Source organism: Phyllobates terribilis, unplaced genomic scaffold, assembly GCF_046119375.1.
Source record: "Phyllobates terribilis strain yellow unplaced genomic scaffold, ASM4611937v1 Scaffold_1__5_contigs__length_1240528914, whole genome shotgun sequence".
Lineage (NCBI taxonomy): Eukaryota > Metazoa > Chordata > Amphibia > Anura > Dendrobatidae > Phyllobates > Phyllobates terribilis.
Genome location: NW_027362761.1, coordinates 865,443,733 through 865,457,122, shown reverse-complemented (window position 1 = coordinate 865,457,122; position 13,390 = coordinate 865,443,733). Strand labels below are relative to the sequence as shown.

The following is a 13,390-nucleotide window of genomic DNA, read 5'->3' as shown; positions in this document are numbered from 1 at the left end:
TCAAGATGGGGACCTGGATGGGGCACATAGCCACAAGATGGGGACCTGGATGGGGCACATAGCCACAGGATGGGGACCTGGATGGGGCACAGAGCCACAAGATGGGGACCAGATCCACAAGAGGGGACCTGGATGGGGCACATAGCCACAGGATGGGGACCTGGATTGGGCACAGAGCCTCAAGATGTGGACCTGGATGGGGCACATAGCCACAAGATGGGGACCTGGATGGGGCACAGAGCCACAAGATGGGGACCAGAGCCACAACATGGGGACCTGGATGGGGCACATAGCCACAAGATGGGGACCTGGATGGGGCACATAGCCACAAGATGGGGACCTGGATGGGGCACATAGCCACAAGATGGGGACCTGGATGGGGCACATAGCCACAAGATGGGGACCTGGATGGGGCACATTGCCACAGGATGGGGACCTGGATGGGGCACATAGCCCCAAGATGGGGACCTGGATGAGGCACATTAATACAAGATGGGCGCCAGGATGGGGAACGTTGCCACAGGATGGGGACCTGGATGGGGCACATAGCCACAGGATGGGGACCTGGATGGGGCACATTAGTACAAGATGGGGACTTGGATGGGGAACATTACTACAAGATGTTTTCCATTATTACTATATGATGCTAATTGTAAGACAATATTACTGTATGTGGCCGATTGGGGGAAATAAAATTGTAAAAAAAATAAAATAAAGCATGAAAAAATATTGGGCACTAAAAATGCTGTTTTATATGTAAACTAAAGTAAACACAAAAAAGTGCACGTTTATTATCGCCACATCCATAACGACCCAAGCCATAAAAAAATAAACACGGCAAAAATGTTCAAAAGGTGTATACAAAAAAAATGGTATCACTAAAAATGTCACATTGAACAAAGAATGCGGCCCCCCAAATTCAAATTTTTTCCATGTGCGGCCCATATACCCAGCCGAGTTTGAGACCCCTGAACTAGATCATGTCCAAGGACGATATCAGCTGACTTGTCAAGGAGGATGTGAGCAGCGTGGACCGCCTTAAGGCACGTGGGGGCAGTTCGGGCGACAGGGTCCAGGCGGGCTGAGTAGTAGCCCAAAGGCCGATACTTATGATCATAGCGTTGTGCTAGAACTCCAGAGGCATGACCTTCCGATTCCGAGACAAAAAGGTGAAATGGCTGAGTATAGTCTGGTAAGCCCAAGGCCGGGGCAGAGACAACAGCCTGTTTAAGGCGGTCAAAACATAGTCTGTGTTGATGAGAAACACGTGGATCTTCAGCATGAAGCCAAACTGAGCCTTCATTCTTGAGACAGTCGTACAGAGGTTGCATGAGCTTTGAGGCATCAGGGATCCATTGCCTGCAGTAAGTGATGAGGCCAAGGAAAGTCTGCATAGCGGAATAGGTGGTTGGGAAGGTGATATCCATGATGGCTTGCTTTCTTTCTTCAGTCAGATGTCTAGCACCTTGTGATATACAATGTCCGAGGAAAATGACCTTGGGCAGACACCATTGGACTTCGAGACTTTACAGTTAGCTGAGTGAAGAAACCAGAGAAGGGATGCTGACATCTCTGGCAAATTTTCTTCAGTGCCACAGAGTAAAAGATCATCCACATACTGTAGAAGGGTGACCTGAGGGTTCTCTTGAACCCATGGCTCCAGAATAGACTTCATAGAATGAGTGAATTGGTTAGGAGAGTTCTGGGCTCTTTGTGGAGTCCTGGTCCATGTAAGCTGTGCTCCTTGAAAGGTGAAGGCAGAAAGAAACCACGAATCTTCATGTAAGGGTATACTGAAGAAGGCGTTGGCCAGATCTAACACCGTAAACAAGGTGGCCGTTGGAGGCACCTGAGACAAAAGGGTGTTTGGGTTGGGTACCACTGGAGTTTCTAAAATGGTAGCTGCATTGACGGCTCTGAGATCCTGAACCAACCGGTATCTTGGAGGCTCTCCTGGAGCGGTTTTCTTTTTTACAGGAAAGAGGGGTGTATTGCATGGAGAAACACATCTGACAAGGACTCCTGATTCCAGGAGGGAAGCGACTTGGGTACCCAAGCTTTGTTCTTGTGCAGCCTTGAGGGGGTATTGTGGCAACCGTGGGTACCTATGTCCAGGCTTGAGGTGTACTCGGACCGGGGGAACCTGCAGGAGGCCGACGTCCTCTGGCCCACTGGACCACAGAGAGTGAGGGAACTGTGAGGTATCAAGAAGAGTGTGAGGTTGTATGGTCATCATCATGAGAGGGAAGGCTTTAAGAACACAGCGGTCTTCAGTCCCTTGTTCGGAATGAGGGTCCCGCAAAAGAAGCTCCATACCATGGTTTCCGAAGGTAATTGTTGCCTTCATCCGCTCTAAGAGATCGGCTCCCAACAGATTGACAGGGCAAGTTTCAGAGACCAAGAATCTTGTGAGTACTCCGGTGAACGGTCCTGCAGACACAGGGACTGTGAGTGGAGAGGAAATATGTTGGCCTTCCACCCCAACACAGGTGAGGGTATCCGGTGATAGGGATACAGAAGGAGGGAGCTGTGCAGAGGAAATGACAGATGTGGCCGCCCCAGTGTCCACCAGGAACTCTAGTGGTTGATGGTCCACCTGTAAAGTGACAGTCCCACAGGCGGCCGTGAGATGCGTAGCCGGGAAAGTGGACACTGGTTGACCGGGCCGTCATTGGCGTGGGTGAATGGTTCACGGGAAGGTCCATGGTTGTGTGGACCGTCATGAAACGAGCGGTCATGGTACTGTCTGCGGGTTGGACAGTCTCTGAGAATGTGATTAGGGCTACCACATTCCCAACACAGCATGCGTCCTTCAGAATCACGAGAATGTCTCTTGTCTCTAGGTGGCCCCCGGTCATTTCTTCTGTCTTGTTTTCTATATGTGGGAGGAGTATCATCACCTGTGCCTTTAACCATTACTCACTTGATTCCATGTTGGTTGCTAAGGGGTGGGTAGCTTTCTTGAGCTTGATATACCATGGCAGGAGCGGTTTTCTTCTTTGGCTTGGTATCCTTTTCCATTTTTAGCATTGATTTTTGGAAAGCTTTAACGATGTCCACTGCGTCGTTGAAAGAAGAAGAACGAATCTCGGGCCGTACTCTCAGGACTTCATCTCTGCGAGCGTCTTGTAGGCCATCTACTAGGGCCTGAACCAACAGGGCGGCCTGCGTCTTGACGTGAGGACTGTATCCGAGATCCTCAAAATGCATGCTGAGTCTTGCAGCATATCTTTCCACAGATTCATCAGGGTCTTGTTGAACATCTTGTACAGACCCAGCTTGATCTGACAAGCGATTCTGAGCCCAGGCTTTTAACTGTTTCATGTATTCTAGGCCGGATTCATACGTACTAAGGGATCCTGCTTTTGTGGAATCCATGGCCTTTTGAAAGCTCTCCGTTTTCGGCTAAGTGAGTCTGGCATTCTGCAGCCAGAGTAGAACCAGCAGCAAGGGAAATTTTGCGAGCCAATCCTCCAACATGGCTCATACAGGTGTTTGCAGGGTTGACTATGGCCCCCACCCGATGTGTAAGGATGTCACCATAGCCTATTGACAGAGTGACAGGGCGTCCTGATGGGTCTACTAGATTACGGGAGCGGCAGGGGTCCCAGACTTCTGAGGGGCTGGGGGGTGGTGTTCTTTCAGCGGTTGCTTGGAGCAAGGGCCGGAGTACGGGTAATGGATGTGGGGTGGAGGATGCCATAGGAGACGTATGGGGTAAAGGAGGGGGGGCTGGAGTATCTTGAGCCCATCCCTCATCTGGCTCCGTATCGTCTTGAGTAACAGTATGTTGGCGGAGGGAGAGCAGTCTGGCCTGAAATTCTGGGGAGTTGAGGAGGATATCCCCAGGGTTGTGAGTGACTCCCATAGGAAACAGGGGAAGCGTCTCAGCATCGTGGACTGGAGCAGAGGGTGTCACATTAGTTTCAGATGGGTGCTCTGGGACTGCGGGCTTTTCCACCTGTGCTGGTGGCTGGTAATATGCATCGGACGGATCTAGTAGTGGATATAGGCCAGATTGGGGCTTTCCGGGCCTCCCACAACAAGTAAGAGGTGTAGCAAGATGGCCGTTGGAGGGAGGAGGTGGAGTGGGATTGTTCTTGGAGGCAGGCTGGGCATCGTGCCATGGGCGGCCCGCCCCAGAGACACAGCAGAACTCCGCCCAGGGTGGGTTTTGCCCTCCACACCCCCGACACGTCCACCCCTCCGGTGATTTGTTGTTGGTACCATTATAGGGCGGTGGCTGAGGGCTCGGTGTAGTGACAGGCATCAAAGGTGCAACGGCCATTTTGGGGGCACATAACAAATCACAGTCTGCAGCTTTCATGTATCCGAACAAAGGCTCGGCATTCTCTGTTCCCCCCACACCATCTACTTCTTTCCAGCCTTCAGACTTCAAATCACTCGCTACTCTAAGATGTGCTTGAGCCTGGTGCAGAAGTCCTCACCCAGCTTTCCCAATTTCTGTGTAACACATTCTTTCTACACTGAAAGTTAAAGCCTGCCTGTACTGGATAAGCTTATCATGTTATACAAATTCCTAACATTCTTCTTGCCTTCTTGCCTTCCCGTAACTCCACTAATTGGCTTAACTCCCACAGCAGCATTCCGCAACTTACGAGATCTTTCAAATTTAAATATACGCAACATTTTCTTATAGAATGCAATGATCTGTCGCGACTCAGATCACTGGTGCAGTCCACAGGTCGCCACTCCTCAGTGTAGAGCACACCTCAATACACTGATGAGATAGAGAGACACCTCAATCTAACTCCTTTCCTAGCCTTGAATGGCGACTTTACAGTGCGACTCACCACGGCACCCTGACTACAGGTCACCACCCGTCAGTGTAGAGACACCTCAATACACTGTTGAGATAGAGAGACACCTCGATCTATCTCCTTTCCTACCACAGCACCACCCGACAGTGTAGAGACACCTCAATACACTGTTGAGATAGAGAGACACCTCGATCTATCTCCTTTCCTACCACAGCACCACCCGACAGTGTAGAGACACCTCAATACACTGTTTCCTAACCTTGACTTTACAGCAGTCTCTGTGTTAGACGAAGAGCACTCCTCAATTCGTCACAGATTCTTTCTCCCTTACACTACAATTCAGGAATGCTTTGAAACTTCGACTATCAGTTACGGGAGGCAGCTATCTAAGAAAAGTACAGTGACCGGGGGAGGAGGAGGTGGTGTGCACACGAGCACGCGCAGGCATGCGACGTCACTCGTTTTAACACTTGCTGGTTCAGGACGTGGTGCGGGACGCCTGAGGTCTCACCACTCGACCGGTCACCCACCCAGATCCAACCTGACAACCCAACAGGAACCGCTGCGGCTGACACACAGGCAAGTGAGACATATAAAATACATCTCAACTTACCGTGTTCGATGGAGGTTGATCAGGCCTCAAATTCAGCCACCGCGGTCACCACCAGGGAAGTCAGCAATATGGGTCCGGGAGGGCGGCGTACCGCTAGCCACGCCGCACGTTGAGCGCCATTTGTGGGGGTCGTGATGACATTCCACTCGTCCTCCAGTCACTCCAAATTCAAACTATGAGCATGGGTCAACCATTCAAAGAATGAGTCAGACAACAAGCTGGTTCAAACTCAGAGCATGCTCAAAAGACTACTACAGACAACGATCTCAGCAATGTTCTGTGTTTATTTTTTACATGCACAAACCTAAATACACTACATAATGGGAGGGGAAAGAGGTTGTCCGGAGCGGGGTAAGCCATGAAAGTCCAGTGTCTGGCCACTCCTGATTGGTCCACCTCTCCTTATCTCAGTCTCTGGGCAGATATTGCAGCCGTCAGCTTATAATCTTGTTTCGTTTCTCTGAAATAAGTCTTGGCAACACTGGAACTGTCTTAGTTTAAGTTTCGATTTGAGTAATATGTAGCAAGGAAAGCTTATTGTTATAAGACACAAAATGGTGGTTAGTACATTAGCAAAAAAGCGTATAAAAGTTACAAAAGTATAAAAGTTACAAAAATATATATTCTCTTTTACCCCGACATATTAAGTCCAAGTGAGTTAACTCATTAGCTGCCAAATACTGTGGTCTCTAAAATCTCCGCATTCTGCTCTGCAGCCCCTATTGCTTGTTTCCAATTCAACATAAAACATTTGGTGAAAGGTCCTCTTTAAGGCTAGGGCTATAGGAATACAATTCTAAGCAATAAGATGAAAGGGTATGTATCAGATTAATTAAAAATGGATTCCCTGTGTCATTGACAGATCTCTGTATGCCATCTTCAGATGATAATCCTAACGAAGAATCTGGTAATGGTTGTCAGATGGTTTACTTTGTACTCTTTATGTCAAGACCTCACCCATGGCCTAAGGCTGCTGCACACGCACCCATAGTCTTTTATCCACACAAATGTTTTTTAAAACTGATCCCTGAGACCAATTCTCATCCGTTTTGCAAATCAGACTGTGCCATGAAGGTGTATGGAGATCATTACAATTAGATGACCTCCTTTATCGTCTTTGTTTTATCCATTTTAACTGATCCATTGCGGAGTCATTGCTCTATCTGCTTCAGCCTTTAACCGGTTCCCGACCGCCCACTGTAGATAAACGTCGGCGCTTGCCGGGCTCTGTGCAGCGCCGACGTTTAAAAACGGTGGGTGGTCTCGCAGTGCTCAGGACCCCCAGGGTCCTGCAAGCACTGCGATTCCGGTGCAGAGCGTTAGCTCTGACAGGGTACATCATCGGGACCTGATTAGATCAGGTCCCAGTGATGTTAACCCTTTGCTGTCTTCTATATGCTGCGATCTATAGTGATTGCGGCATATAGGAGACAGCAAGAGGAGAGGGGGTCGTCTTACTTACCTCCGAAGACCTCCGTTTCGTTTGAGGACCTGGGGTTGCTATGGCAGCTGGAGGTCACATGACCGCCTCCAGCTCTGCCATGTATGGTGTCCTTCCTGTCTGGCTTCAGCCTGTATGTAGCTGATTCCAGACAGGAGACTGAAACAGTCAGTGAAGATCTCATGTAATGTAATATATGTCTATTACATTACATGAGATCAGTGATCAGAAAAATAAAAATTAATGTCCCATACAGGGACTAAGTAAAAATGTAAAAAAAAGTTTTTAAACTATTAAAAAAAAAAATCACAAAATAAATAAAAATAAATAAATAAAATAATAAACCAATAAATCCGCATATTATTACAAAACCAAAAAAAGTACACATATTTGGTATCGCCGCATCCGAAACAACCCGAGCTATAAAACTGTCACACTAATTAACTCCTTCTGTGCACACCGTAATAAAAATAAATAAAAAACGGAGCAAAAAAATATGCTTTTTCATCATATCGCCAAACAAAAAGTGGAAAAAAATGCGATCAAAAAGCAGAATAGAAATAAAAATGGTACCACTGAAAACTTCATCTTGTTCCGCAAAAAAAAGCCGCCATACAGCTCCATCAGCCGAAAAATAAAAAAGTTATAGCGCTCAGAATAAAGCAATGCAAAAAAAATATTTTTTTTTCTATAAAATTGTTTTATTGTGTAAAAGTGCCAAAACATAAAAAAAATACAGTAAGTGTAGTATCGCTGTAAACGTACTGACCCGAAGAATAACGCTGCCTGATCACTTTTACCACACGCAGAACGGCATAAAAAAAAACTCAAAAAACAATTCCTGAAGTGTTTATTTTTGTTAACTTTACCTCCCAAAAAATGGAATAGAAAGCGATCAAAAAATGTCACGTACCCAAAAATGGTTCCAATAAAAATGTCAACTCGTCCCGCAAAAAACAAGCCGTCACATGACTCTATCGGCCGAAATATGGAAAAATTATAGCTCTCAAAATATGGTGATGCAAAAACTAGATTTTGCAAAAAAAGCGTATTTTAGTGTGTGACAGCTGCCAAACATAAAAACCCGATATAAATCTGGTATCTCTGTAATCGCACCGACCCGAAGAATAAAGTAATCTAATCAGTTATATCACACTAGGAACGGCATAAAAAATAAATAAAACAAATATTATTCACCTGCTACTGATTTGTTTATTATGTCTCCCAAAGATCGCAGTAAGGCTCTGCCCACATTTATCCTGCGCTCTGCGCTGAGCACTTACACCAGAGTTTCCGTGTAAATCTCTGAAATACGTGATTCAGCCAGAACCCATGATGGAAGATTTCCTGTAATGAGGCAGATATAGGCCACTGTGGACGCCGTCTAGCCTGGGATCCCACGGTGTCATTTGTTTTAGGCGTGCATAAAAGTGCGGTTGGCCACAGTTTTGTGCACTTCTGAAAAAAAGGACACCACTAAACAGAGGCCAGACGGAGTCCAGAGTAACTCTGCTGCCTCATTATAGTGAATGGATCCTGGAGGGGTTTCATCTGAATTACATCACTTGGAAATTTAGATGGAAACCCCGATGTAAGTGCTCAGCCTAGAGCGCCGGATAAATGTTACGTAAAATGTTCCCAATAAAAGCTTCAACTCAGTCCTCAAAAAAAGCTAGTCCCCACTCAGGTCCATCATCTGTTAAAAATATAAGGGACTTCCAAGTTACTGGTAGCAGAAAGGCTCTGGAAAAGCAAAATGGTCCTTGCCCCCCAAAAGAAATTCAGAAAATTTTGTGCTCCCAAATCCAAATGCCTATTCTACAATAATTTGTTCTCCAATTGTCAAATAGCACTCCGTCCCCCCCAGATCTCGCCATATGGCTGAGCGGTACGATACAGCCACATATGGGGTATTGCCACTTTTAGAAGAAATTGAGTGACACATTTCGGCACCATTTTTACCCATTGCCCTGTGTGAAAATGTAAAATCTAAGGGTAAAACATTTTTTTGTGGTAAAAATATAATTATGCTTTTTTCACTGCCCAATGGTATAAATTTAAAAATTAAAAAATGCTCACTACTTCCCTAGATGAATTCCTTGAGAGGTGTAGTTTACAAAATGGGGTCACTTGTGGGGGTTTCTGCTGTTTTGGCATGTCAGCGACTCTTCAAATGTGACATGGTGTCTGCTGCCTATCCCAGCCAACATAGCGCTTCTTTCTCTTCCGAACCCTGCCGTACACCAAAGCAGTGGTTTTCCCCCACATATGGGGTATCGGTGTACTCAGGAGAAATTGTACAACAAATTTCATGGTGCAATTTATCCTGTTACCCTTATGATAATGCAAAATTAGGGAATGAAAAACATTTTTTATGGGAAAAATGTGAAAATTTTATTTTTACGGCTCAATATTATAAACTTCTGTGAAGCAGCTGGGGGTGCAAGGTGCTCACCACACATCTAGATAAGTTCCCTAAGGGGTATAGTTTCCAAAATGGTGGCACTTGTGGGGGGTTACCACTGTTTAGGCACATTAGGGGCTCCCCAAATGTGACATGGCGTCCGCTAATTATTCAAACAAATTTTACATTCAAAAAGTCAAATGGCACTCCTTCCCTTTCAAACCCTGCCATGTGCCCAAACAGTAATTTGCCTCCACATATGGGGTATCGGCGTGTTCAGGAGAAATTGCACAACAAATTTCATGGTGCAATTTATCCTGTTACCCTTATGATAATACAAAATTAGGGAATGAAAAACATTTTTTGAGGGAAAAATGTGAAAATTTTATTTTTACGGCTCAATATTATAAACTTCTGTGAAGCAGCTGGGGGTGCAAGGTGCTCACCACACATCTAGATAAGTTCCCTAAGGGGTATAGTTTCCAAAATGGTGGCACTTGTGGGGGGTTACCACTGTTTAGGCACATTAGGGGCTCCCCAAATGCGACATGGCGTCTGCTAATTATTCAAACAAATTTTACATTCAAAAAGTCAAATGGCACTCCTTCCCTTTCAAACCCTGCCATGTGCCCAAACAGTAATTTGCCTCCACATATGGGGTATCAGCGTGTTCAGGAGAAATTGCATGACAAATTTCATGGTGCAATTTATCCTATTACCCTTATGATAATGCAAAATTAAGGGATGAAAAACGGTTTTGTGGGAAAAATGTGAAAATTTTATTTTTACAGCTCAATATTATAAACTTCTGTGAAGCACCTTGGGGTTCAAGGTGCTCACCACACATCTAGATAAGTTCCCTAAGGGGTCTAGTTTCCAAAATGGTGTCACTTGTGGGGGGTTTCCACTGTTTAGGCACATCAGGAGCTCTCCAAGCGCAACATGGCGTCCGCTAATTATTCAGACAAATTTTACATTCAAAAAGTCTAATGGCGCTCCTTCCCTTCCGAACCCTGCCGTGCGCCCAAACAGTGGTTTTCCCTCACATATGGGGTATCAGCACGCTCAAGAGAAATTGCACAAAAAAATTTGGGGTCCATTTTTTCATGTTACCCCTGTAAAAATAAAAAAAATTGGGTCTAAAGTAACATTTTTGTGAAAAAAGTTAAATGTTAATTTTTTTCTTCCACATTCCAAAAATTCCTGTGAAGCACCTGAAGGGTTAATAAAGTTCTTGAATGTGGTTTTGAGCACCTTGAGGGGTGCAGTTTTTAGAATGGTGTCACTTTTGGGTATTTTCTGTCATAAAGACCCCTCAAAGTGACTTCAAATATGATGTGGTCCCTAAAAAAATGTTTTGTAAATTTTGTTGGAAAAATGAGAAATCGCTGGTCAACTTTTAACCCTTATAGCTCCCTAACAAAAAAAAAATTTGGTTCCAAAATTGTGCTGATGTAAAGTAGACATGTGGGAAATGTTATTTATTAACTATTTTGTGTGACATATCTCTCTGATTTAAGGGCATGAAAATTCAAAGTTTGAAAATTGCAAAATTTTCAAAATTTTCGCCAAATTTCCGATTTTTTTACAAATAAACACAAGTTATATCGAAGAAATTTTACCACTATCATGAAGTACAATATGTCACGAAAAACAATCTCAGAATCAGGGGAATACGTTGAAGCGTTCCAGAGTAATTACTTCATAAACTGGCAGTGGTCAGAATTGAAAAAATTGGCCCGGTCACGAAGGCAAAAACAGGCTCTGGCGCGAAGTGGTTAAAGGATCAGAAAAAACAACACATGAGCGAAATGATCCGTTTAACAGATGGAAAAACAAATACTGATGTGAATGTCGCCTGACAACTGGTCTCCTCTTGTCCCCACTACCATATGGAGGGCACGGAGAATGTTTGTATTTTTATTTAGATTTTAATTTTTTATCGTCCTTACTTTCCCAGTTACTCTTATTCTTTTTTTTTTTTTTTTTTTTTTTTAAATTGTAATAGTTTATTTGTATTTAATATAAGTAACTGGCTCAGAAAAAAAAGGTGTAATTGGGTGTTATTACTGGCACGGGTCTAATATTTTAGTTGTGCAATACCACCTTGTATATGTGGATCCAGTGGTTTCTGATGCCTTATTGTTTTGAATGTTACAGAAGGTTTGGTCTTGACATAAAGCAGGTGATCACACTGGGTGTATCGTACAGGTGGAGTGGGTTATCTTACACTTTTTGAGCACATGTTACTGAAAATATGGGTAGTTCGAATAGAGCCAAAAATTCATCATTTTACGATTTATTGAAGCCCCTTTTCTGACTCTTGTCTTGTATCAGCTGACACTTTATCCGTCAAATCCTTCAAAATGGCATATTAGTTTCATGAAATTGGCACAAAATGAGCAATGCTCTTTTAGTTTTGTTTCTAACCAGTTCTTGAAAATTTTTAGAATAAAGTTCTAAATCCTGAAAACTCACACGTTTTGTCCAAAAATTTGCACTAAATAAATTCAGTCCAGGCAGGGACTGAAGTGAGATGCGCTAATGCGAAATCTGGTAAAAGTCGCATTTTAGTTCTGTCTAAAATATCTGAATAAGCAAAGTTGTTGAGGAAAAATAAAAAACAAACTACCAAAACACAAAGTCTCTTAAAAGCAGCAAATTATTTAAAAAAAAAAAAATGGAGAAACAACAACAATGAATCAGGGCCAATATCTTGCAAAACATTGAGCTTTACTCAATTGAGGTGCATTAATCAAGGCCCCAATTAATCAGTTCCTTTCCATTTGTCTTGTGGTATTAGTTTCCGTTTATACGCCGGCGCACTTGATTCATGAATTTGGTGCAAAATCAAAAATGGTCTTTCTTCCAGTATTAAGTAGCCTAAAATGCACAAAAAAATCTTGTGTGCTCAAAAATACACCAGGGGGATACTGGAGTGAAGTTGCACCAAATTCAGCAAGTCGCAATTGATGACTCGGGCTAAAACATCTGGAATTTCTAGACACTGCCCGCAAAGCAGAAAGCAAAAAAATCCAAGAGAGCACATACAAAATAACTTCAAAAAAGGCGCAAATAGTGAATTGGGAGAAAACTGAGAAAAAAGGTGCAAAGCACACACAACTAAACAAGAGACGCAAAGGCAGTGATGAATCGGGGCCCAAGTTTCTGATAATAGTTCATTTACAAAGGCAATTGCTTCCTCTACTTAAGAGAGCTTTCCACTACAGGCCAACCCCTTATCTGTTAACATGCCCCACATACAAGTAAAAAACACTTGGGCCCCAATTCATCAAGACCGGCGTGAGGAGATGGCTCTTAATGAATCTGGAGCGTTGGATGAGTGGCGTGGGCCTCGCAACAAATCCTATTCCAGTCCCTGATGGTGTAAGATTTGTAGAGTAGTGAAAGCCACCACTTGTCCTGAATTTGAGTGGGGATCTCCACTCTCCAGCTTCACCTGCTTTTTCAGAGCTGGGTGAAAATGTCATAAGTCAAGTTGTGCCAAAGTTTTATGCGAATTTTCAAAGCTTTTAAACACCAGAATACTGACTTAATGGCTTTGATGAATCGGGCACATACTCTCCTCCTGACTTCTGCCATTCCAGTGATGATGGTGCGGTATCTGGAATGGTACCATCATCACTGGAGTGGCAACAGTCTGGAAATTGGTGCAGATTGGTTTGTTTTTTTTGGTGTTTTTTGTTTGATTTGTGTTTTTTCTTCTCGTTATGCTAATCTTTATAAGCTAACACGTGTCCCTTTTTCTTTGTAGATCTTGATTTTTCTGCTGGAACTACTGCTGATAGTGCCATCAATGACTGGTGGGATCGAACTGGAAAAACTGACAAGCCAAATGACTGTAAAACATCTTGAGCTTCTGCCCACAAGCCATTCTGGGACATTTAGTCACTGATTACAACAGTGTTTGTACAATGTTTGTGTACTGGAATTTTAGGGGTTTTTTTTACTAATCATTGCAGAAGTTAATGGTCTTAAATATAGGAATCTGTAAATATATTTTCCACATTGATAGATATCTATTTTAGCTTTTGTCTGTCCTCTTTTCTGATCTGTTATTAATGTTTAATAAAGTGTAATGTTTGAATGCGGCTCTTCTTTTATTGCATTATAGCACATTATTTAAAAGA

The 13,390-nt window shown here is 43.8% G+C and overlaps 1 protein-coding gene across 1 annotated transcript in view; it reads left to right on the top strand.

Annotated features, from left to right (window-relative positions):
- Window positions 1–13,220, top strand: part of LOC141153938 (uncharacterized) — a 109,424-nt gene extending 96,204 nt beyond the window's left edge. The window contains exon 28 of the mRNA XM_073639258.1: window positions 13,015–13,220. Within this exon, the coding sequence (XP_073495359.1) occupies window positions 13,015–13,155 (141 nt within the window). The 3' untranslated portion in view covers window positions 13,156–13,220. The remainder of the gene's footprint in view (window positions 1–13,014) is intronic.
- Window positions 13,221–13,390: the final 170 nt, after the last annotated feature.